This window comes from Leptonychotes weddellii, chromosome 10 (assembly GCF_054177405.1).
Source record: "Leptonychotes weddellii isolate Sample4059 chromosome 10, ASM5417740v2, whole genome shotgun sequence".
Lineage (NCBI taxonomy): Eukaryota > Metazoa > Chordata > Mammalia > Carnivora > Phocidae > Leptonychotes > Leptonychotes weddellii.
Window position 1 is genome coordinate 42,105,646 of NC_138378.1, and position 26,526 is coordinate 42,132,171.

The following is a 26,526-nucleotide window of genomic DNA, read 5'->3' on the forward strand; positions in this document are numbered from 1 at the left end:
GAGTGCCCATCCCACCTCCCATGTTCCATTGAAGAAACGTGGTCAGAGCCACAATATGTCCCACCAGGAGCCAGTGAACCACAGAGCAGTGCCTTGAGCCGAGCCTGCAAGTCCCTGCCTCTCTTCACAATCCCATCCTGTCTGTTCCTATTCAGATGCTGGGGGGCACAGGGAGGAGAACCCAGCCTGGGAAACTATAGCCCATTATTTCAAAGAGCTCCCATAACATCTACATGCAGATAAGTCATTGATCTTTTAAAAACCAATTAATCCTCAAATAATCTGAAGTCTTGATTTTTCCTCATCCTGAATAAGAACTATTTTTAGAGCACTACAAAACCCTGGCAACCATAGTACACGCTCTTCTAGGACTGTGGGTGGGAAGAGGGGGACGTTAAAGTAGCATCATGGAGACTAATGGCACACACATCATGAGATGTACCCAAAAGAAAAGGAGGCAACTGCTGAGGGAGAAATAAAGTTGCTTCTAAAATCACAGAGTAGCAGAGAAGAAATATAAAAAGTGACACAGTGCTGAGAATGTGAATGCAGAACTAGAGACAAAATTCAACTCTATCATCGGAGTATCCTGAAGGGATATCAAACTACATCAGGGGACTACAAATAGGAATCACTTTTCCGAGTGCCTGGGACCCGTGGGAGAAACCCCACCAACTAGGACAGCTCTTTACTTTCACTATTTATGAGCAACATTACTTTAGCCCTTAGGCTGACCCTGGGGACAGAGACCAGAACAGGGCCTGGCACAGAGGTCTCAATAACAATGCTGACCGTTCAGGGTCTGGATGGAAGAAACTACCCACATTACATTTTCTGGGAAGTTTTCCCACATATCATTCAAAACAAAAAGCAAACACAACAAGTATCTGGAAAAGGAGAGAAAAATTCAAACTCTGTTTAAAATATCTCTACCATTAACAGAAACACTGTTTCTCTACTCACAACCTTCTGACACCAAATGTATGGGTTTTCCACATCAAGCAATTCTCCAGTTCTCTGCAGGCACCAGCTAGGTGTCCTACAATTCAATTCAACTCTGACACTACCCAGAGTCAATGCAAACCCCACAGGATAAGGGCCCAGTCCCACAAGACTGCCCCCACTTCAGACAACAATCTCAAGTAGTGGGTCCTCAAGATACTCACATCTCTCACTTGGCTAAAAATCAGGAGTTCCCACAACCCCCTCCTCAAATTTGATTAATTGTCAAGAACTCACAGAACTTAGGAAAACACTTTACTTATGATCACAAATGATATAACTCAGAAACAGCTAATGGAAGAGATGCACAGGGCGAGGTATATTGGAAGGGAGTGCAAGGAGCATCCACACCCTCTCCAGGCCTCCACCTCCCAACACCTCCGTGTTCACCACCCCAGAAGCTCTCTGAACCCATCATTTAGGGTTCTGGTAGGATTCTTCACTACACAGGCACTACTGATTAAATCACTGACCACTGGAGATTAACTCAATCCCCAACCCCTCTCCTCTCCTGGGAGGTTTGGAGGTGGGGCCGAAAGTTCCAACCCTCTAATCACATGGTTGGCTCCTCTGAGGACCAGCCCTCATCCTAAAGCCATCTAGAGACCCAAAAACAGTCACCTCATTAGCATAAACTTTAGTATTGTTGAAAGGGGCTTATTATGATACAGAAGATGCTTCTCTCACCCTTACCACTGAGGATACCGTAAGCACTTTACAAGTTCTGTGCCAGGAACCAGGGATGAAGAACAAATATATATTTCTTATTACATCACAACATCACAGCCATATAGAACTATTTATTCTATTTTTTACCTTACAAGAGCAATTTTTTTCATCTGTACTTCATTTTTTCATTAAACTTCTCTAGATTAACATAACCATTTCAAGATTAATTTATTGCTGGGTTTAATACATTTCTAAAGAGTCCAACTTCTTTCATGCGATGCAGAAAGCAGAAGTATCTGCAGCAGGGAGGTGCACAGGCCCCAGGGAGATGCTCTTCATCAAGCTACCTTGAACTCTTATCCCAAATGCCTGTAAAACCACTAGACTGAGGTCCTTTGTTTTTTCAGGAACCAGTAACAGGAGTCGTGCCAAGAACACAGGCTTTGGATGAGGTGAGACAATCTACAGAGGAACACTGTCATTTATTAGCTAGGTACTGCCAGCCCAGAGCAGGCAGCCCCTCCTGGGTCTCAGAGAAATCCCACCAGAGCCGCCCACAGAAGCTGAGCAGGAGTCACACCTCTACCACCAATGCAGTCTCAGGGCTCTCTGCCTTGGACTCTGGATTCCATTTTCTGAGAACTTTTCACTTTATTTCTACTTACTTAAGAAAAACAACAATCCTAGATTCTCAGACACAGGAAACAATCTGAGACATTTAAGGAATGGCTGACAAAAGTATCTGTGTTTAAGCATAATTTCCTGAAATGAAGTTTATGAGAACATGTACAGCAAAGAGAGCTAGTTGGTCTTTATTTTGGTATTAGTCCCAATGCCTCGACTTGATATGGAGAGTCACCTTCCTTATAGAGGGGAAAATGTGTAGCTGGGCCTATTAATAAAACAAATCAAGATACTTAAATATACAGGAAAGCTAAGAACAGTAGTTATTGGATGAACTCAGAAATGACACATACAACATGACTTACCACAAGAAGTTTTCATATTTAATTTCCATCTTTATGAAAATTCAATCTTCAAACTGAATCTCAATCTGTAAGAAATCCTGGTGAAACTTGTGAATCCCACAGGATAATGGTGGCTGCCTAAATACCAACTTATCCTTATGTCCTCCAAACCCAGACAGATCAACAAGCAGCAGATACAACCTGCCAACAGCAAAACTAGGAGACAGAATTCAACAAGACAACTGGAGAAACTAGCACAGCCAGTGACACTGCTCCCCTTCAGTGACACTTCCTCCTCCTTCCTCTCAGGAGGAGATGCATGGACACAAGAGGGGGTCCAGCAGGTTCCCACAACAGAGCAGTTCACTGACAGCAACACCCTAGCAAGGAAGGGCTGCATAGTGGGGGAACACAGAGACCAGGTGTAAGACCGAGAGGGCCAGAGCACTAGAACTGGGGAACTGGAAGGGGAGCTTGGCTGGATGTGGTGGCCTCCAGAAGATCCCACTTCTGGGAGAGGCAGAGGTAGTTCCACAGAAGCTTAGGGAAAGAAGGAAAAGAAAACCAGTGATAGAAATAAACTAAGAGTCTTATGAAACAAAGGAGAATCACAGCACTGGGAGTAACACCAAGCCCCTACCCACCCCTCCCTGACACTTTTCATCAAAAAAAAAGTCCTTAATGGTGTCAACAGAAGAGAGGATTTAAACTAAGAAACCTGTGAAAGCACCCAAACCCCTCATCTCCCATTGCAGAAACACATGCTATTATGAGCCCAAGAAACTCCAAGACACTCTAAACAGAAGAAGGCAAGCAGCATCCACACAAAGCTACCATGTAAGAAGTAAGAATAAAACCTTTGCAGCTGACCAAAATGTTCCCCCAAACTACCACAAGGCAGAGGAGAACAATTCCATATAATTTAAATATTATTAAACATTTACAGATATGAAACTACATCACAGGTCAGAAATTCAAAACTCAGAATGCAAGAGCATGCAGGGGACCAGAATATGCCACCCCAAAATACACCACTTTGGCATAAAGATTATTTTGAGCTAGGGGAAAATGAGAATAGCAGATACATAAAGATACCTTCTCAGAGCTTCCCCTATCTGACTAAATGCAGAAACTTCTAAGAAATGAGGACTGCCATAAATCCCCTCTCCTGGGAAAGTTTTATGGCCATGAAGCAGATGGAACGTTCATACAGAGATGGGCCTGCACAAACAAACCTTACTCCTTCGTTTCCCAGGGTGCTGCCCTTGGAAGCCTAAAACCTTTTGTCCTGATACTTCTCAACAAATACATTGTTCTTTGTTAAGACGCTATAAGCCCAGTTCTAATAACCCCTTTGAGTTACTCATTGCTGCCATGTTCAATAAACTATTTTTTCTTGTCAGTCTGTCTGAAGAACCTAGGAGAGTAGAGAACAAAGGTGAAGTTCTTCCTTCCCTACATGCACACAAAAAATAAAACCAGGAACTCCTATTTCAAATTCTAGAAGGAAAGAAAAAAAAAGACCAAGTCATCTCAGAAATGAAATCTTAGCTAGAACATACCTACGGGGAGAACAGATTCTATTGACACTGAGGAGAAAAATGAAAACAGCCAAGAGCATGGAAATGGATTCGAGAAAAAATGATAGGATAACTGGAGTCCCTGAAAAGGGGAGTAAAACAAAACAAAATATTGAAATAAGATTTAAAACTACAATTTCAGAAAATTTTATGGAAACAAAAGAAGATATGAATCTAAGTACTGAAAGGGTCTGCCATGTACTGGGAAAACTGACCCACTGAAACACATCTAGTAAGACTATTAGATTTTATACATCAAGAAAATCTCTAGGCTTCCAGGCAAAGTCACTTACAAAATTAAGGAAATCAGGTTAGCTTCAATTAGACTTCAACAGCAACATACAAAGCAAGATGAAAGTGGAACAATATATTTGAAGAAACTCAAGGGAAAAAAAGTGTGAGTCAAAGATCACACAGCCAGCCAAGCCAACCAATAAGTACCACTGATCGAAGCAAGAACTTAAGGAATACCACACTGGCTTCCAACTATGGAGATAACTAAGGAACATCAGTAAAAAGGCTGGTGGTGGTGGCACTGAATATGTTTTACTACAGATCAAAGAGAAAAAAAAAAAGTAGAGACAGGGTAGAAATATAAAATGGAAACATCTGTTCCAACAAAGTACAAATAACTGAGCCCTGGTCTTCCCACACACGTAAGGTGGACAGGGGAAAATTTAGAACAGGCTCAGGGACTGGCACATAGGTAATGGGTGTTTTCCCACATCAAATACTAGAGGCCTACTACAGCTAAGGACATTTTAAAAAAATTCATAGTATAAAGGTTACCAAGTAGAACAAAAATACAAAATTTCCAAAAAAAAAAAAAAAAGGAGAAAAGAGATCATATGAAGAAAGAAAATTAAAACATCATACATAATTAATATAAAGACATAATAAATATAAAGCAAGATGACAGATTTAAAAACCGATCATATACCAGTCATACAAACAATGTAAATGGACTGAAGATTTTTAGATTTACTCACAAAAAAGCCAACTGTGTGCTCAATAGGAGAGATACAACTAAAATAAAGCTATTCTGAAAGGCTTAAGATTAAAAGGACGTCAAAAGTATACCACATACATCAACCAACTTTTGTTTGATTTGTTGCAACCAGAAATACCCCTCAAATCTCCAAAGGCTTCTTTCTCACTCACTTTACCTGTTACTACAGGCCAGTTGTGCTGGTTCTTTCTCCATGTATCATCTCTCTATTCTGGAATGTAGCCCTATCAGAAGTGTGTGTGTGTGTGTGTGAATGTAGCCCTATCAGAAGTGTGTGTGTGTGTGTGTATTTTTTTTTCCAACCAGGACAGAAGCAAGGGATGACCCCTGCAGCTTCTGCTCAGGTAGAGTGTGCATCCCCCTTCCAACTCCCTCAAAGTCAGTCACGGGCCAGAGCAGAAGACTCAGTGGGGTGGGGAAGCGCACTTTGCCCAGAGCCAGGCAGCACAGGTCACATGGCAGCAGGCAGAATGTATAATCCTCTTACATAATACAGTCCTCAAGCAGGCAAACGCAAATAATAAGAAAGCAAGGATTGCTACCCCAGTATCAGACAAGGCAGAATGTGGGCTCAAAAATACCAAATGAAAGAAAGAAATTCACTCGTCAATGCTAAAGATACAATTCATAATGAAATTATATTAGTTGTGAACATCTACTTACCAAAACACAGTAGCCACCTTCATAAAGCAGAAACTACAAGAAATGCAAGATAGACAGAAATGCACTTATAAAAGGAGATATGACTATACCCCTTTTAATCCAAAGCAAGTCAAGTGGACAAAAAACACAGATGTGAAAGGCCTTGACAACATAATCAAAATCTACATCTCAGGGATCTCTATCAAGGCATACAGTCCAATAAGAGAACATCTGCCTTCTTCGCAAGTGTGCAGGGGCCATTCATAAACACCAATCATATATCAGGTGGCAAAGAAAACCTTAGTAAGTTCTCTGATGATAATGAAAGAAAACTAGAAATCAAAGCACCTCCACCTTGAATACAACCCACAAACTCTTGAGTTAAAGGGGAAATGAATTACAATAAAAAACACTATATATCAAGATCAGTGGGGGGGGGATACAATTTAAAACATTAACACAGTTTTAAAGGAAAATTCATCCATGAGTATTTGGATCCATATAAATAATAGAAATAGTGAAATAAATACCATCTTCCATTCCCCCCAAAAAGCCAGAGGAAAAAATGGAAGAAAGCAATAGAGTTAAAAGCAGAAAACAGGAAACTAATAAAACCTGTGAGTCAAAATATTAGTTGTTTGAGGAAAGAGATCAAAAAAATCAAGAAAGAAAGGTAAATGCACAAACAGAGAAGTGACAAAGGGAAGTAACTACTGAACTAAAGAATGTTCAAAAAAGTCAGTTTAAGGGTTCCACTTAAATCTTCAAAGACCATAGCATGGGGTAAAAGGAAAATCTCTACATTCTTTTTATGAGGCACCTGTAACATCGATACTTCAACCTGATGGGCTACACACAAAAGAACCATAAAGAAAATAATTCAAAAGAAAATAATTAAAAACAGAATCAAATAGCACATTAAAAAATAATACATTATAATCTATAGGGGTTATTCAAGGAATGCCAGGACAGTTTAACGTATTAGTAACTAAGGAGAAAAATCATGTTTGTCTTCACAGATATTAAAGAGGCCTTCAAAATATAACTCTTGGGGTGCTTGGGTGGCTCAATTGGTTAAGTAAGCATCTGCCTTTAGCTCAGGTGATGATCTCAGGGTCCTCGGATAAAGTCCCCTGTCAGGCTCCTTGCTCAGCAGGGAGTCTGCTTCTCCCCCACCCTCTGCCCCTCCCCACCACTCATGCTCTCTCTCTCTCCCTCTCTGTCTCAAATAAATAAATAAAATCTTTTTTAAAAAAATATGACTCTTCAATCTCTAATAAAAACACTCATTAAAACAGAAGTTGGCAGATACTTCATTATCATGAAAAAATATGTACTTTAAGCCAAGAAGTAATAATCTATCAGTTATTTCGATTTTAATTACATTACCATTACTTATAATAAGCTCCATTTAAATACAGAAATGGTTAGCATTCTGAAATTCTACTTCCAATGTTTCCTAACTGTGAACTCTAAGTGTCAGTCGCTGAAAATGCTTTGAAGGTACAAAAGCTTTAGTGATCTTACCATCTAATCAAATGAACACAAAGTGAAGCATAAGAACAGACTGCAAAGTCTCCTAGAACTTGGATGATCCTCTGTCCTGACTGGATGGACAGACAACCTTGGCTTATACCCATCTTCCTGGCATCTCAAAAATATCCCAACTTGAACAACCTACTCATGGCCATTCTGTAACTCACAGAAATAGGGAACTATTGGGAAAAAAAATAAAAGTAGAATTACAGTTTAAATATGTTATTCATATATAAAAGTTAATACTTAGAGACTGACAATTAACTAAGTAAAATCAGGAGGTGAGAGAAAATGCAAGGCCATGTAACTATTCATTTTTAGCAGAATCATTAGATACTGTCTAAAATTATTAAGTCAGGAAGTAGAAGTATTCCAAAATTATTTAGAATTACAGTGGTAACCATCAGAGGAATTAAACAGGAAGTTAAAAACCATTACTTCTGGGGAGTACGATTTAGGAGAGGGGAGACTTAGAGAATACTTTTTAACTGGAACTTTTCCATAGTCCTTGCATTTTTCTCACATATGTAGTAGCTACGACATTTATAATAAACACATATTTAGGTAAAACATAGAAGAACGTGACATAAACTCCCTTTCACTCTGTTGCCTTTGCTCTCGAAACCTAAAGAGTAAAAGAAAAAAATCAACATGGTAGGAGCATTCACACACTCTCTCCACCAATATTCACCAAGTGCCTACTGGGTGGTACACACCGAGTGAGGTGTGGGGCAACAGCAGTGATATTAAGACAGACACTCACCAGGAGCTTACATTCTGGAGCCACATACCACCATGGGTCCTCCCTACCTCTTCTAAACAAGTGCACCTCATGGGGCTCACAAGAATGAGAACAGATGGTGAACACTGCAAATGCAAACAGAAAAAGGCCAATCTAGAAAGATTTTATCATTTGATAAACAAGCTATAACTTGGCAGTAAAACTAGAAAACAAAAAAACAAAAACAAAAATTTTTTTTTAAGTGGGGAGTGGGGAGGGAACAGTGGGAGAAGGAAAAAGAAAATCTCAAGCAGGTTCCACACTCAGCAAGGAGTCGGACTCAGGGCTCAATCCCATCACCCTGAGATCATGACCTGAGTGGAAACCAAGAGTTGGATGCTTAACCGACTGAGCCACCCAGGGGCCCCTAATGCTTTACAAATGCTATCATATGTCCTCACCACATTTTGGCAAAATTTAAAAAACAACCTTTGTAGAAATAAAGCCAAGTGAAAAACACTGATAACTGATGGCCTACAATATTTAAGAAATATTCCCAATTTTCAAAAATAGCTAAGAAATTATAGACTCATAATTGCATCAAGATAATCCAATAAGGTCTTTCACTAAATTTGACACTGCCAAATTCATGGCTCTTTACAAGCTTTACAACTGGGCAACATCCAAAAGCAGGAGAAGACAGCATTAGCCATGCAGAACATCTTCCAACTGCCATTCTTAAGCAGCCATTCTCTTTGATGTGCACTGTGCAGGCTATCCCCAATCTGGCCTCCTATTAACAAGGAGAAGATAGTAAGAGAGACCTTAGCAATTCAAAACTACTTTACTGTCATACTCAGGCCAGTTTAAGATCTTAATGGCAGTTCATTAAGATTCTACAATTGAATTTGAAAAATTCCATAGCTCATCCCTGGGAACAAATGAAATGAAAACAGAACTCTTTTGGTGGTAGTTTTGCTATACTATGCTAAGCCCTTCAGAAAGAGTAAATTTTAATTCAATATCACAGCTATGAAAACACACCACTGTTTAAATGGCAGTCAAGCAGAAAAGCAGAACACCCATAATAGGTATTTTGTGATGGTTGCATCCCTCAGTGGCTCACTAACATCTTGCAGACAAGCATGGGACTTGTGTCTTGTACACAGAATACACAATTGACCTTTCCTCAGGAATATACAATGTATATTTTCATTTAATCTTACTGAAAGCAACAAAAAAGATCAATAGAATAGTAGTGAGAATACAGTATTGCCACAAAACCTGTGTGGGTGGTGGATAAACAGGGGGTGAAGAAGATAAGCTCCTAATACATTTTAATCTGCAGTTAGGATAATGAGAATGAGTCCATGGGAAGTATGCTGCAAATGCTGAGCATCTTCTAATGGCTGCCACGTCCTCAAAACAGCATCACCTGTCCCCTTTAAAGCACTAACTGGTCAGCTCTTAAATACATGGGGCTTGGGCGATACTGATGATAGGTCGGTATGTGTGTTCTGTTGATTCAGGAGTCTGACATGGGAAGATGGACTACACTATGGTGTCAAGAAAGGATAACAAGTAGATGGGAAAATTCTACATTAAAGGAAGGGTGGCAGGGTGGACTAACATGTGCTCCAGCCTAGAAGGATGAGGACAGGTATAAATGATGCCAGATATAATGGAAGATTCTGAACATCTAAAATTGATACAGAATCGGCCTTCCTACTGTAACTGACAGAGAAACTAGGCCTAGTTTTTGGCTTCAAGGATTATATACTATTAAAACTCACAGAACCCTGAGTACTCGTCTTCCCTAAGCTTTCCTGGAGCCAACTATCACTGAAAATAACACAGTTCCCCATAGGATAAATAACACTTAACATGGTACAAAACTCTTTCAAATCTTTAATTAAAAGACCAGGGGTGCCTGGGTGGCTCAGTCGGTTAAGCGGCTGACTTCGGCTCAGGTCATGATCCCAAGGTCCTGGGATCGAGCCCCGCATCGGGCTCCCCGCTCAGCGGGAAGCCTGCTTCTCCCTCTCCCACTCCCCCTACTTGTGTTCTCTCTCTCCTCTCTCTCTCTCTGTCAGATAAATAAATAAAATCTTTTAAAAAAAAAAGACCAAAGATCTAGTCCTAAAGGTCTTTGGCTCTGAAATTCTGGCAGAGTCATTTAATCTGTCTGGCTCTCTGCTTCCTTGGTAAATAATGGCTGACAATTTTGATGAATATGCTAATTAATATTTCGTAATCACCATCTCCAATGGTCCTAAATGTTTTATAAGCATAAAACACTGAACATCACTGAACCCTCACTATGAGATATACTATTATTACCCCTTTTTATAGCAGATGAAACTAACGCATGGAGAGGCTAAGCACCTTGCCCCCCATCCAAAAGCTAAGACATCAACTGGCCTGCCATATCCAGGCCAGGCCTAGGATGCAATGACTTGTGCAAACTAAGTGTGAAGAGTGAAGGTCAAAGTCTTCCTATACCTCCTGTCAATGAAACAGGTGATCAACAATCAAGGAGAAAACAGATGTTTGTTTATAAATAAAACCCTTTTCAAAATCCTTTTAGGATTACTGGCTCAAGACTTGGCCTAGTTTCACAAAAACAATAACGCAACACCTCTTCACAAAAAGGAGGGTTCCCCTGAAACCAGTATCAAGTGCTGTAATGTTTTCCTCTGCCAATTATAGATTCTCTTCCAGGGAAGTACATCCTGACTTAAAATCTGCTGTGACATTAAGATCACCTCTAGGCAGGAGGTGCTAGGACATTAAATTTTATTTGAATATATTTTAAATGTTTTGTGAATCACAGAAAGGAGCTATTGTTTGGTTTCAGCATCAAGTATGAGGCAGTACTCCTTAAGTACCAGCGTATATCAGGGTAATGTGTAAAAGAGGAACAACTTATGATTAATTTGCTGTGTTAGAACTACACAGCTTACGAGAAATTTAGAAACCAGCTAGGATAAATGCCCTTTGAGAGGTTCCTGAGGAAAGGAACCCTTACCTTTATGCATCTTTGCATCCTGTACTACCGTGCACTGCATGAAACCTGTATCTAAGCATTTCCTGGAAATGTTTTCACAATGGTAAAGTGTTATATTATAATCAAAAGAATGAAGGTGGCAAAACAAGCAGATTCCAAACGGAATTTAGTACAGAAATAAAACTCTAATAATGTAACAATTAAGTACTGGTCCTTCTCAAAAATAAAAATATGCTCTTGCTGTCAGCAGATCTTTCACTTTCAAAAAGAAAAACAACAACAACAAACCACCAGGAAATTTCAGCCTCTCTAATCCTAAACAGCTGAATCATTCACATGTTCAAGCTCTGATTTTTGGGAGGTCCGAACTTAAGACCTTCCCTAGGAGAACATGGAAGAATTACAGAAAATTAACGGGATTTCCCAAAGACGCCGACTTAGACAGGAACTGCGTTATCCTTAATCAAACAGGAGGCACTGGCAAACCCATCAATCACTGGTGAAGTAAAAAGACTATGCTGAGAAAACGTATTCGTTCTCCAACGAACATTTATTAAACGTCTACTTGGCGCAAGGCAACCGGGCACACGATCTCTGGAATGGGGGCGCCGCGCCAGTCTGCTCCTCCGGGGGACCCACCTGCCCAGCCAGATGCGCCCAGACGCATCGGCCAGGCGCCGGGGCGGGGGGGGGGTCCCCGGACCCGCCCCTCCGACTCCTCCTGGGCTCGCCTCCCACCAACACGGGTCTCCGAGAGACGCGGCTTCAACCGTGGCGAAATGAACAAATCTATCCCGCCGTGACGGCGACTGCACCCCTCCAGGCGAGGCCGTGGGACGCCCCCCCCCGAACCAACACGGGGATAACGCCGGGGCGGAGGGGGCGTGGGGGCTCGGGGGACTTCAGGGGATGTCTGGAGGGTGTGTGGGGGCTGAGGAACCCCGAGGGATCCTAGAGGTTCCAGGGGACGTACGGGGGAGAGGTCTGGGGGTCCGAGGGGATCTCTGGGGGGCGCGCGGGGTTGCTGAGAGCCCCTGGGGCGTTCTTGGTAGGGTCTCTGGGAGGCTCTAAGGCTTAGGAGCTCTCTGGAAGATGCAGGGGAAATGAGGGCCCACGGGCGTCTCAGGGGAGAGAGGGGATTCAACTGGACGCGCGTGGGGGCGGCTGGCTGGGGAGGGGCCCGCGACGGAGACCCCACTCAGGGCACTCGCGGTCTGGAGCTCACCCAAAGAGCCCTCGGAGGAAGGAGTGGGAGGCCTTGACTCGCTTCTCAGCCTCCGCCATCAGCTGCACCGCCTCACGCTCCTTCCCCGCGTTGTCCATGTCGCCCGCTGCCACAACCTCCTCACCCGGCTCCGACGCGCCTTCCGCGCCTTCTCCCTTCTCTCCCAGAGATGGGGAGCGCAGGCGTGGTGCGCAAGGCCTGTCGGGACTTGTAGTGCCGGGTCGGGCCCTGGAGGCGGAGATGGGCGAGGCGTCAACTACAATTCCCAGAAGGCCGCAGAGCCAGGCGGGGTGGGGATCGGAGCTTGCAGAGTGCCGGCGCCCGGGATTTCGGGGCGAGGGGCGTGGCTCTCCGTAGGGGTCTTAGACCAAGGTGAACTTTAATCGTTTAGTATGCGGGGAAATGGGAGATGACGCGTGGCTTTCTAGTAAGGGTAACCTCAAGCACGCCGCATCACGTTGGTTCAGGAATCTCTTGCTCACCACGACAGACACCTGGCAATGGGACGGATGAGGAAACGGGGGATAACAGATTGGAACGTTCAACCTACGCGCAAGTTCTGCAAAAGGGAAGCTAACGCAGCCACCGAAAGCAATTTCATTAACCATGTGATGCCCATCCACCCACCCACCCACCAGCAACAGCTGGAAGAAAGAGCCATTTTTATCTCCAGAGCAAGGCGTTTAAGAATGCATCATTTTCCCCAATATAAATTCAGTTATTTTTCAGTCTCTCCGTATTACAACTTAATGTCGGTCCACTCTTTCATGGATGGGAAGCTTTGAGCTGTCTTATCCTTTACATGGTGCTGACCGTAGGGGGTGAGTCTTCTGGGGCACAGGCCTGCCTGGAGGACTTCTAATTCCCTAGCAGAAGAATCCATAGATATATGCTATCATGTGCCAACAATTTCCAGGCCTGTCCTGGAGGGGGTGGCTTTTTTGTTTGTTTTGTTTGTTTTGTTTTTGTTTTATACAAAATCTAGACCATTTGCATTTGGCAATGCTTAAGCAGAGGTGGTGAAGCACATATGAAAATCACTGCCAAATGAAAATGTGTGACAACGTCAAACTATTAATAAATACACTGTGGGCACTGGCACATGAAATATGTCTAAGAAAATGAAGCCTGTTTTTAGAGAGCAAGGCAATGAAGGCCAAACTCCTAGAAAGGTAACTAAAGCATATGTCGCAGAGTTCATACACTGAAGGACCTCTAGAGATGGAAGTATCAGATCTTCAGGCAGAATTTATTTACTATTACTACATGCAATACTCTAACTTTGAAAACCTAATTTGTGTTCTTTTGAAGCAGTATTGGAGAATAAGGAGGCAGGGAATTAGAGGTGTCAGTAAATGTAGGATTAAAGAGGAAAAACTGCAAAATTGGACATAAGCATTTGAAAAGCAGAGCAGTCCATGGGGATTTCATGGAGTGGAGCCAACTCAAAAGCTCCTAAGTGCAGCATCATTATATTGATTAAAGCAGCTCCCAAAGCTGGCCCAAAGTAACGGATGTTCAAGAAATACTGATCCCTAAGCCGCTAGCTGTTTATATCAGGATCTCCTGAGGTTGGAGTCTAGGAAGTGTACATTTTAATAAGAACTCTCCGCACTATTGTAAAGCATACGATTCTAGATTCTCAAATCTGTGGTCAGCTCAAAAGGAGGTAGAATAGACTTCTCTAAGCCAGAACATGCAGCTAGGGGTGGCAGGGTACATCTTGACATTTTTAATGTTTCTGGGTATTTCCTTCATTCTCTTCTTTCTGACAGGCACTCCCATCCTTCCCCAGTCCACACCCAAGCAGGGAAAAAACTTTAAACCGTAATTGTTGTGTAGAGCACTTGTTTTCTTATTCCAGAGGCTAGATAAGGGGAGGTGGCAGGGCAGAGAGAAAAACCTCAAAGAATGAGGAAGACTGAGAGACAGATGAGGACTCCTCCAAGCAGGAGGGAAAAGGAGACCTGCTCTGCTGTGGGCCAGGGAGAGAGTGAAGCCCTCAAGTAGAAGCTGTCCTAGAGTAGGTCCAAAGGACCCATGACATACACCTGAGCTGACCAGGATGGTGGCCACTCACTGAAAGAGGTCATTTAAATTTAAATCAAATAATAGGAAATCAAATGCAAAATTTTGTTCCTCAGTCACACTAGCCACATTTTAACTGCTCAATTGCCGCATGTACCTAGTGGCTGTCATATTAGAATGCACAAATACAGAACATTTCTATTTATGGCATGAAGTTGACAATGCTGGCCTAGACATATCTTGCCTTTCAGCTGCTCTGGACACTTGGAAGAAAAGACTTCAGACAGTTTCTGAGAAGATGGAGCAAGAAAGGAGGAACCTGCACCCTTTACCAGGCAGAACCAAGCAGAACCTGCAGGCCTTTCCCTATGATCAGGGCAGACTCACAGGCATTCAGACTGAATGAACACACAGGAAGTTAAATTGGAATGTCGAGTGTCCAACTGTTCACCCTGAGAGGTGCTCTGCAAAGGCAAGGCTGAAGCCATTTGAGAATAGCCTGCTGTAAGAGAGGCAGGATCAGAAAATGATCTGTGTGAAAAACAAGGTGTGGCCCTTTTCATGTGTTCACAGAAGGGGGTGCAGCATGGGAAGAATCCTGTGTGGAGACCAGCACCAAGGGAAGGTGCAGTGGGCACAAATGCATTGCACCTCCAGGATTGTCCGGACTGGGATCTGGAGTGGCAGTGCAGGGGCCCAGTGCACTGGGTGAGTATCTCCCATGCCACTGAGTGCAGTTGGCTCCCACTACCCCTGCCTGCCATGAAGCTGAGCAGCAACTACCAGGTCCTGCATTCACTTAGTGTCACCCACCCCCCTCCCTCTGATTCCAAACTCTGTAGGAAACTTGTGGCCATGACTAGCACTGGGTGTTCCCGTGCCTGGGGGTCCCAACTGCCAGCACCTGCAATTCTCTTGAGGGTTCTCTTTGGCCTTCCAGCCTGCTCTGCTGGAATGCTAAAGAAGTGGGGAGGGCTAATTAACTACATTGACAAGGAAATCAATGCCTCTTGGCCTCCTAGGAGCAGCCCTCAATCAATGAATGTTGGAAAATTGGAAGATAAGTACCCTTCTGGTGGGACAACTCTGAGCAATGTTTTACACTCTCTCCTAGGGGTCCCCAGTGGCAGTGAGCTCCAAACTGCTCACAGTAGAACATTCCTGTTCTGTACTCTTCACTGACTTTCTTCCCTTGCCTTTCCCCACACTCCTACTGGTGCTGCCTTCTGGTGTTACCGCCCAGGAAATTGCTTTCACTAGAATCCTTGTCTCAAGGTCTGCTTCTGGGAGAACACAAACTAAGACAGGGAGCATATGCACTGAGGACCGATAGGTGTGTTCTGGTACCCAGACAGTCATGGTGTTCATTACAAATTCATAAATCGGTATTGTCATCTGTGGATAACTGTATACTTGGGGTTCCGGTTGTCACTTCAAATTTAGGGGTGTAAAGCTATAGTAGTTGTTTATTATTGGTATCATTTGTGGTTCTGGGGCCCTACTGGGCTCAGATGGGTGGTTCTCACTTGGGGGTCTCTCAGTCAGGTGGTAGCTGGAGCTGGGGTCATCTTCAGGGCTTTCTACTCATGCCTGCTGCCTGAGATGGGAAAACTCGAAAGGCCAGAACAGCCGAGGCCCTAGTATCTCTCTCTGAATGTTTACATGGTGGCCAGGGCTCCAAAGGTGCTAGGGGGATGGGAGCCAGGCAGCTGCTGAATCACCTTTACAACTTAAGGTCTCAAGTTCTGAGGCATCATTTCTGTATCCCTGAAGCAAATTGCTCAGGCTCACCTGTATTCAAGGGGAGGGTCTCAAAGGATTTGCAGAGGTGTTAAACCCACCAGAGTTATATTCAAGGGAGCCTGGTTGCACTGACAAAACTGTGAAGCTGGAGCCCCCAGCCTGGGGAGCAGCCCCTCACCTCCAAGGGCCTTGGAACCCCGGGAGGGTCTGCCCCATCTTCGGCTGCCTTCTCCACTGATATCTCAGACTCAGTAACCTAAGAGTGGCTCAGAGGTGTTGGGAGGGACAAGGCCAGGGCTGCTCCAGTGTGGTCCCCTTTTGAAGACAGGGAAGAAAAGAATTCATTCCAGAAGGCTCTTCATCCAAAAGCATCAAAATAATGAATTAATGAAAATAAACGTTCTCTATCCATGTTGATGAGGTTGGGCTTCTGCACTTTGTGTAGCTTTGAGGCTAGAATTTAATTACTCTATTTATGGTGATTTTTTTCATTTTCCTCATGGACTTGCAAAACCCGAGAGCAATTGAATGGGGAACTTCAGAGGGATAATTAAATAAGTGGTTTTTATTATATATTTTTTTAACTTTCAAATCAATAGTAGTTTGTGTATGTGTGTGTGTGTTTGAGACATTTCATGCTGTGTCGAAATTGCTACAACTGTTCCTGAAGACAGCTTTGTTAATATTATTTACCATTTTCTTAAGAAAGTGTTCTGTGAAATTTAGACCAAAACATTAGAAAAAGCAAAATTAAATGTACAAAATATCTGTTAAAAGAAACATAGAAAATGGTAAATTAAGTTCAAGAAAATACTTGTGAAAAAGTAATATTATGTCATTAATTGTTATTCTTTTCATTAACTGATATGAAATTCCACCACACAGTTTGAAATTAACTGGATGCCTTTAAAAATGGCAAATAGACATAAAAACCAAGATGACCCTATGTTTATTTATATAATGATATATTCTAAGACTTTTCTTCTCAATAGTTAATATAGTTCTAGCCAGAATTATGGTTCTAAGCTGCAGGCACAATGGCTTACAGAGAAAAATGGGTTTATTTCCTGGACTGTTTCGATTTCCTTTCACATTATTATTTTAATGTAATTGATCTAAATTTCTTTAATTAACAGAAATTTTAGGAAAAATTCACCCATTTCTACTCATTTTTTATCTGTATGTTTCTAAGGATACATAAGCATTTTCTAGATTGCTACTAGTCTTTGCAATTAAGTGTTAATGGATAATAGTTCATTGCACCAAATCTTATATAACTCTTTCCAAATGTGGCATGTTTGAGTTTCATCCTATTTGCCTATTACCAAAATAGTCAGGTCTGTCCCAAAATAAAGGAAGGGTTTCCTATCAGTGGTCACACTGTAACAGGCTTACTTAGGGTGTGGTGCTAACATTTCATAGTCTGAAAGAACTGAGTCTTCATAAGCACTGCTGTAGTGACTGCATTTGAAAATACAGTGAATGCTCAGCATCCGCGGATTCTATATTTGCAAATTTGCCTATTTGCTAAAATCCATTTGTAACCCCCAAACCAATACTATGAATTTCTGCAGTCATTTATGGACATGTGCAGAGCAGTGAAAAATTTGAGTGGCATGATAAACATGTTTTCAGCTCACTGACATTTTTTTTTTAGCTCATACTGTAAATAAGTCTCCTGGTGTTCCTCAGCACAAGAAAGTGGTGCTGTGCCTTAGGGAGAAGGTACGTGTTAGATAAGCTTTGTTCAGGCACAAGTTATAGTGCTGTTGGCTATGAGTTCAATGTTAACAAGTCAAGATATACGTCAAATAAAGTGTCTTTAAACAGAAACACATATAAAACAGTTAATGGGCTGACAAAAATGTGACCAGAGACTCAAGGGAACCAAATCTGTGCTTTCCTGGGGAGCAATGGTTCAGTACTTGTTAACTCAGTGTTTGTAGTGACTTTATAGATCATAACTACTTTGATTGATGAGAATTGGCTGTATATTGGGAGAGTGTCTGGATAAAGAAAATGAAATGAAGCCACGTACAGACTCTCCCTTTCTCAGTCCCTAAAAGACATGGACAAAAACGTAACAAACTAGCAACTCCTCCAGGGAATTAACACAGAGGGAAATGTCCCCGTGTTTGATCACTTCGATCCCCCTCCTCTACGTCCCACTCATTACCTTGCTTTATGCTGCTCTCTGCCCCAAAAGGCTGATCTGTAGGGACTCCACCAATAGGGTCCCATGTCTTCTGACTTCTGGTGCATGAGGCCAGTGAGGTGCTCAGCCTGAGGTGGAGGGCAGAAGGTGAGTGAGATCATGGCATCTGTTCACTGGTCCCTCTGCAGGGTGGCCAGCTGATGCTCCCTGACATCTAGATTGCTCCCCTCATCTTCCAGCAAATGACAGCCCTGTGCCTTGGGATTCACTTGCACCTGCAGCATTTTAAGTACCCCTTGTAAATAAACCTTCCTATTGCGAGTGTGCCTCTATTTACTGCAGGGACCCTGACTGACATGTTCTCCGCTTGTTGTATGAGGTGCAACCTTGAGACCCAAACTAGAAAAGGCCTGTATGAGAAAGGAAAATCTTGGGCCAGTCTCACTCAGGAACATGGATACAAGAATTCTGAATGAGATATTAGCAAATACACCTGGCACAAAAATATTGATGGTAATGGACATAAGTGTGAAATGCTTAACTTTGAAACTGTTCGAGGTTTTTTTTTTTTTTTTAATTGAAGTATAGTTGACACACAATGTCACATGAGTTTTGGGTGAAAACTTCTAGAAGTTTTAAATGAAAATACAGGAAAGTAGCTTCACGACCTTGATTTCTTAAGTGAGATATCAAAACTGCCAACCATAAGAGAAAAAAATCAATACGTTCACTCCATTAAGATGAAGTATTTCTTTTTAGCATGTAACTCAATGAAAAGACAAAACCACAACCCAGAAAAGGTATTTGCAGGAAATATACCCCAAAATAATTATTACTAAGGGTAAAGAAATCCTACAAATCAATGGGAGGCAAACCACCAAATAGAAAAGATGGACAAAGGACTTGAACTTGAACACTTGGAGGTTACAACAAAGTTTGGCCCTTTTCAGCTTTTGCTGCTTGTTGCTTCAGGAGGATGGTTGCCTGCTCACGGAAAAACAGAAGCACAGCCAGAGCGCAGAAACAGGAGAACAACAGTCTGCAGAGCCTGCGTACTTTGTATTCGCTTTCAAAATGAGACGTGATGGGCACTTAAATGGAGTAGCCTGTTTAGGAGCTGGTAAACCAGGGCTGCACCAGGGAGAACAGCCGCAGAAAGGAGACCAAAGGCTGCATGAGGACGGTGGCCTGCCGACAAACCCTGTCACTCTCAGTCCCCAGGTGGAAATCCTACAGAGACAGCGAGAATGTTCCATGTCTTATGACATCTCTGACTTTCTCAGCCTCGTGATTTGTCAGGTTTCCTTGTCTGGAAAGGGAAAATGTACACTGAGCCTTTTGGGGCAATGCCAGCTCTGAGCCATCTGTAGTACCACCTTGTCATTGTTGACATTCTGCGCCTGCTGCTGGCCTGCTCCCCAGGACCAGCGGGCATCTCCAGCCAATGTCAGCCATGTCCTTCTGCTGCAGCTCCAGGGATGAGGGCTCAGGGTCTCGGGGCTGCAGTTGTGGCTGCCACTGGTGGCCTAGGCAATGCTCCCCTGCAGCCGTGCTTGGGAGAGTAGTCATGCAGGTACCCAGACTGCAGATTGTTCCTTGCTGGGCTGGCTTCGAAGGGTTTCTGGGGGCAGGGTGGCTCTCAAATAGATTTGCTTCTTGTCAAGGTAATTTCTAGGTCAGCAGCCAGTTTAGAGCAGAACAAGGAAGAGTTTAGATGATAGATAGATAGATTGATAGATAAAAAAAATATGGGGAGAAGAACCCAAATGATTGAGTCCTGTGTGTCAGGCACTGCTAGGTACCTTTTATAATAATCTGATGTTTTTACTATCATGTGATTTTACAGATGAGGTAACTAAGACTCTGAAGGAGCTGCCAAGAAACTGTGGAAGGGCAGCCCCACGTCTGACTGCTCTACAGCTCTCCTACTCTTCATGGCAGCCCCTGGCCCCACAGTGAGACCAGAACTGACCAGCCTGGATGTCTGGACTGAGTCTGCCTGGGCAGGGGATGGTCTACCTAGCTACTTGTCCTGGAACATGCCCAGCAGCCTGGGGCATGGATTCTCACCTGCTAGATGACCTCCAGGTCCCTTCCCACTTCGGGGAGTAATGGCACTCTGCTTTGGGTTTCCAAAAAGAAGCATATCATGATGAGCAATGGTTTTGACCAGACTGATGAGTGGTCCGTGCAGGCCCAAGAGAACTGGGGTCTAGGAAGAACCTGTGAAGTTCATCTGGGGTGGAGGGGCAGTAATGACAAGGTAAGATAAAGGGGTAGATTAAAAGCCACAGCCAGGAAACTCCCAGTCTCCAGACTCCTCAGCCCACACAAGCAGAACCATACTGCCTGCAGTGATAAGATACATTCTCCCTCTGTTTTCTGCTAATTTTTTCCCTGGGAGCAGCCTGACAAAGAATTTCCAAGCCTGGCTGGCAACAGGCAAAACCAGGAAGTTGTGCAGCTCACAGACAACCCCTGTGGCCTACCACCATGTCACCCACACACCACATAGCTGTGGGTTGATCTAAGACAAATCGCATGCCCTTGCCACTGTGACTGCTCCAGCAGTGGCCCTGCTACCAGGTTCAGCCTATGAGTCAGAAGGCCAGGTGTGCTGGGCTTTTGGGAAAGATGCTTATTCTTTCTTAAGCACCAACTACTAATGAGGCTGACTGTCTTCCTCTGAACGGTGTAGCAACAAGTGAGAAGGTGGCCTGGCCCAGGCAGGTGGGAGATGCTGAGGTGCAGTCCTCACTGTTCTCATACTTGCCCCCGTGTGGCTCTGGACAAGGACAGGTTTTTCCTTCTCAGTGCTCTGGGTGCAGTTATGGAAAGGGGCACAGTGGCAGCCCTGTCTGTTCCATAGGAAGCTCTGTGCTTATTCTTGCACACCCTTCATCCATCCATCCACCCATCCATCCATCCATCCATCCATCTACCTGTGCATACATCTACTTGTTCATCCCCCCACTCCCCACTTATCCATCCATCTATCTGTTCCTCTGTCCACCTGTCCACCCACTCATCTATCTGTCCATCCATCCATCCATCCGTCCATCTACCTACCCAAATGGCTTTATTGAGGTATAATTGACATACAATAAACTGCACAACTTGATGAGTTTTGATGTGCATCACCTGTGAGATCATCACTATACTCCATACAATGAACACATCTGTCATCCAAAGTTTCCTCATGCCCCTTTGCATTCCCTCCCACCCACCCTTCCTTATTCCATGGACATACACAGACTCCATATTTCTTATAATTTCAGGCTATAACTGGGGCCCCCATTTTCCCTTCTTTTATTGACTAAAATGGGGCTCCTATTTTTCACTTTTCCTAGGTGAACATAACCAGCCCACCTTATGTACCTTTATTCCATGGATAATCAGGGTCCCCATTTTCCTCTTATCCCACGACTGTAACCAGACAATGTAATTTCCTATTATTCTAGGGAAATAATTAGGTTCTCTATTTTCCTCTTGTTCTGTGGACATTACTGGGCCATATATAGAGCCAGGGCCTCTGCTTCCCTGTTATTTTATGGATGTAACCAAGTTTTATTTATGAGATAATAGAAAATATATGTATTGGCCTCTGCCTCCAGTTCCTGGCACAGAACCCATGAAACCCTTGTAATTTCCTAAGTGGTGAGAATACGAAGAGTGTCTTTTGCTCTAATATTTGGCCTTTGATCCTGGTTCCCAGCAGAGAGCTCCTAAAATCCTTGTATTTCCTGGGTGACAGGAGTGCCTTTTGTTCTAATGAGGTGACTTTGGGTGGGCTCCTGAATGGGGGCTGGTCACCAGACAGAACAACCCATGATTAGACACTTGGAATTTTCAGCCCTGCCCCCTATGCTTGTAAGAAGGGAGAAGGGCTAAAAATGGAGTCAACGATAGATCATGCCTATATGATGAAGTCTCCATAAAATCTTAAAAGTACAGGGTTTGGAGAACTTCCAGTTTGGTCACCACATAAAGGTGCTGGGAAAGTTGCCCTCCGTGACAGGGCATGGAAGCTTTGCACCCATTCCCACATACCTTGTCCTACATATCCCTTCCATCTGGATGTTCATCTGTAACCTTTGTCATATCCTTTTACAATAAGCTGGGAAAAAGTGTTTCCCTGAGTTCTACGAGCCACTCTAGCAAATTAATTGAACCCAGAAAGGGAGTCATGGGAACCTTGGATTTATAGCCAGTTGGTCATGAAGCACAGTTGACAACCTGGACTTGCACCTGGCATCTGAAGGTGGTGATAGTGGGGCAGTCTTGTTGGACTAAGCCCTTCATCTGTGGAGTCTGATGCTGTCTCCAGGTAGAGTGGACTTATAGGACACCCAACTGGTGTTGGAGAGAATTGCTTGTGGGGAAAACCCCACATATTTGGCAGCCAGAAGTGTCAGAAAGTGTTTTGCAAGATAGAAAAGGAGACTTGCAGGAGAGAAATAACATAGGGAAGAGCTGAGGTTTTCCCTACCCAGATGGGAAGATGAGTTTTTCCTTTTTACCTACTTTCCCCTTTTCCATAGAAACATCCAGAGACCCTACTTTCTTTTCCACTAATTCCCTGGACATGACCAGGCTCCCTGTGTCCCCTATTAAATGGATATTATCAGCCCCCTCCCATATCTTCCTTATAGACTTTCATAGACTTAACCAGGCCACATGTTTTCCCCTTATTCCATGGACATGGCCATGTTTCCAATTTTCTTCTGATTCCTGAACGTCTAGGGCCTCTATTTTTCCCTTTATTTCTTGGGAAGCAATCAGACCTCATGCTTTTCCTTATTTCATGGACACTATTAGGCTTCTTATTTTCCTCTTCATGCATGGACATGCCAGGTCCTCTGTTTTCTCTTCTTTCGTGTATACAACTAGGGCTTTTTCTCACATTCCATGGATATAACCAGGGTCCCTATGTTCCCCTTACCACGTAGACATAGTCATTATCTCTATTTCTTTTTTTATGGACACAACGGGGCTGCCTATTTTCTTTTCATTCCATGGATATGACCGAGACATTCTGCTTGTCCCTTATTCCACTGACATAACCAGGCCCCCTACTTTCCCTGTATTACACAGACACACCCAGCCCTGTATTTTCTCCTCATTGCATGGAAATAATCAGGCCTAATATTTTCCCTTTCTATGAATTTTATCAGGCTCAGTATTTTTCTCTTAATTCATGGACATTGCCAGACCCCTTATTTTCACCATATTCCATGGACATGACGAGGGTCCCTCATTTCCCCTTCATTTTATGGGCGTTATATCACTGCCTTTTCTCACAATCTATTCTGGATATAACCAGGCCATTCATTTTCTCTTTATTCCATAATCTTAACCAAGCCCCTGCTTATCCCTTATACCAAACATTATTGGAATCCTATTTTCTCCTCATTCCATGGACATAACCAAAACCACCATTTCCCCATCAAGCTATGGAAATCATCTATCCTCCGGTATTTTTCCACTGATTTATGGATATAATGCTGATCCCTATCTTCAATCTATCCCATGAATATTATCAGGTCTCCTATTTTTCACTTATTCCACAGATGTAACCAGGATACCTGTTTTCTCTTTAAGTATGGAATTGATGAGGCTTCTTATTTCCTCTCATTTCCATGGATGTGTTTATTTCTCTTTTTTTCCTTCTCCAGGGACATGACCAGGGCCCCTGTCCGCCTCCTTCCATGGAAATAATCACTCTTCCTATTTTTCCTGAATCCATGGTGTGGTAGGCTGAATAATGACCCCCTGGAACTTGTGAGCATTGTCTTATGTGGTAAAGAAGAAGTTTACAGATGTGATTAAGTTCAAGATCTTGAGATGGGCAGATCATTCTGGATTTCTCAGATGGGCCTTAAATACCATCCATATATCCTTATACGAGGGAGGCAGACAGAAGAGGAGGGCATATGCCCGCAGAAGCAGAGATTGGAGTGTTGTGGCCACAAGCCAAGGAATGACAACAACCAGTGGATTTTCCCCCAAAGCCTCTGGAGGGAGTATGGCCCTGCCAACACCTTGATTTTGGTCTAGTGAAAATGACTTCACATTTCTGGCCTCCAGAATTAAAATACAATATATTTCTGTGGTTTTAAGCCACCAAACTCATGTTAATTTGTTACAAAACCATGGGAAACTAGTATATATGGATACACTTGTACTCTCAATTTTCTTCTTATTCTGTGGACAATTTAGTGTGTTGAATTGTGTTCCCCAAAAATATATGCACAAGTCATTGCCCCTAGTACCCATGAATGTGAACTTATTTGGATATAGAGTCTTTGCAGATATAATTAAGGCTCTTGAGATGAGATCACATTGGTTTTAGGGTAGGTCCCAAATCCAATGACTGGCATTCTTAAGAGAAAGGTGGGAGAGATTTGAGATAAAGAGACAGATGAGAAGGCCATGTGGAGAGAGGTGAGATTGGAGTTATGCCACCATAAGCCAAAGAACTCCAGGTGTGGCAGATATGGTCCCCTTTTTCTGTTTTATTCTATGGGCATAGCCAGGGTCTATATATTTTTTCTTATTCCATGCAAATTACTGGGGATTCATTTTCCCCTAACTTTATGGATATAACCAAGGTGCATATTTCTTTAAGTAGATCAATTTTTAATGTATTTGGCCCCATGTTCATAGATTTTCTGATATGGTCCATTGAATATTACTTTTTCTTCCTCAGGTCCACAGTCCAATGGGTATAGCTCAGGTTTCCAAGGCAGTCTGCACACACATTACTCAGAACCCTTATGCATCTATTTGACAATGGTGCTCCTGCAGCTTTGGCTCAGGGTGTTCCAAAGTGGCCACTTCCATCAGCTGGACAAGTCTTACAAGGCAGGCTTTGAGGGTCAGGGGTGATGTTGTAACAGGTCCTAGTAGGATTTTCACACTGGAGGGTGGTCTGGGTCCCAGGGCATTTGGGGTCTGACAGACCATGAGCTTCAGTGTGTGGGTTCAGAGTCTTGAAAGAATCACCCAGAAGATGTTTCCAAGCACTGACCGATGCCTGACCTGGGAACAGGTTGTTTGGTACATGGATTTAGTTTCCACCACAAACCAAGATTAGTAGTTTTTCCCATTCTCATATTATAGATGAAGAAACTGAGGCTCAGAGATTAACTGTCTCTCCGAGTCACCCAGCAAGGGATCTGAACCCAGGAGAGTTGGATTGCAAGGTAGTACTGCATGTGTGCTCCTTCCCAAAGACTAAGGTCCTATTTATTTTTGAACATTTTAACCTTTATTTTGTGGAATTTAAGAAACAAAACAGATGAACATGGGGAAAGGAAGGAAAAATAAAATAAGATGAAAATCCAGCTATTGCACTATTAGGTATTAACCCCAAAGATACAGATGTAGTAGGGGCACCTGCACCCCAATGTTCATAGCAGCAATGTCTACAATAGTCAAATTGTGGGAGGAGCTGAGATGTCCTTCAGCAGATGAACGGGTAAAGAAGATGTGGTTTATATATACAATGGAATATTACTCAGCCATCAGAAATGATGAATATTTACCATTTACATCGACATGGATGGAACTGGAGGGTATTATGCTATGTGAAATAAGTCAATTGGAGAAAGACAAATATATAGTTTCACTCATGTGTGGGATATAAGAAATAGCGCAGAGGATCATAGGGGAAGGGAGGAAAACTGAATGGGAAGAAATCAGAGAGGTAGACAAACCATGAGAGACTCTTCACTCTAGGAAACATACTGAAGGTTGCTGGAGGGATGGTGGGTGGGGGGATGGGGTAACTGGGTGATGAGCATTGGGAAGGGCATGTGATGTGATGAGCACTGGGTGTTATATGCAACTAATGAATTGCTGAACATTACATCTGAAACTAAGGATGAAACGTGTTAGCTAATTGAATTTATTTATTTTTATTTTTTTATTATGTTATGTTAGTCACCATATGGTACATCATTAGTTTTTTTTTCTGTTGTCTTTTTTAAAAAATTTTTTACTGTTATGTTAATCACCATACGTTACATCATTAGTTTTTGATGTAGTGTTCCATGATTCATTGTTTGCGTATAACACCCAGTGCTCTATGCAATCCATGCCCTCCTTAATACCCATCACCGGGCTAACCCATCTCCCCACCCGCCTCCCCTCTAAAACCCTCAGTTTGTTTCCCAGAGTCCATAATCTCTCATGGTTCATCTGACTCTCTGATTTCCCCCCCTTCATTTTTCCCTTCCT

General features: G+C 43.0%; 1 protein-coding gene across 1 annotated transcript in view; it reads right to left on the reverse strand.

The window, feature by feature from the left end:
* The window catches only part of NAPB (NSF attachment protein beta), a 42,755-nt gene extending 30,210 nt beyond the window's left edge, over positions 1 to 12,545 (reverse strand). Inside the window, exon 1 of the mRNA XM_081833272.1 lies at positions 12,360 to 12,545. Coding sequence (XP_081689398.1) covers positions 12,360 to 12,457 — 98 coding nt within the window. The 5' untranslated portion in view covers positions 12,458 to 12,545. The remainder of the gene's footprint in view (positions 1 to 12,359) is intronic.
* Positions 12,546 to 26,526: the final 13,981 nt, after the last annotated feature.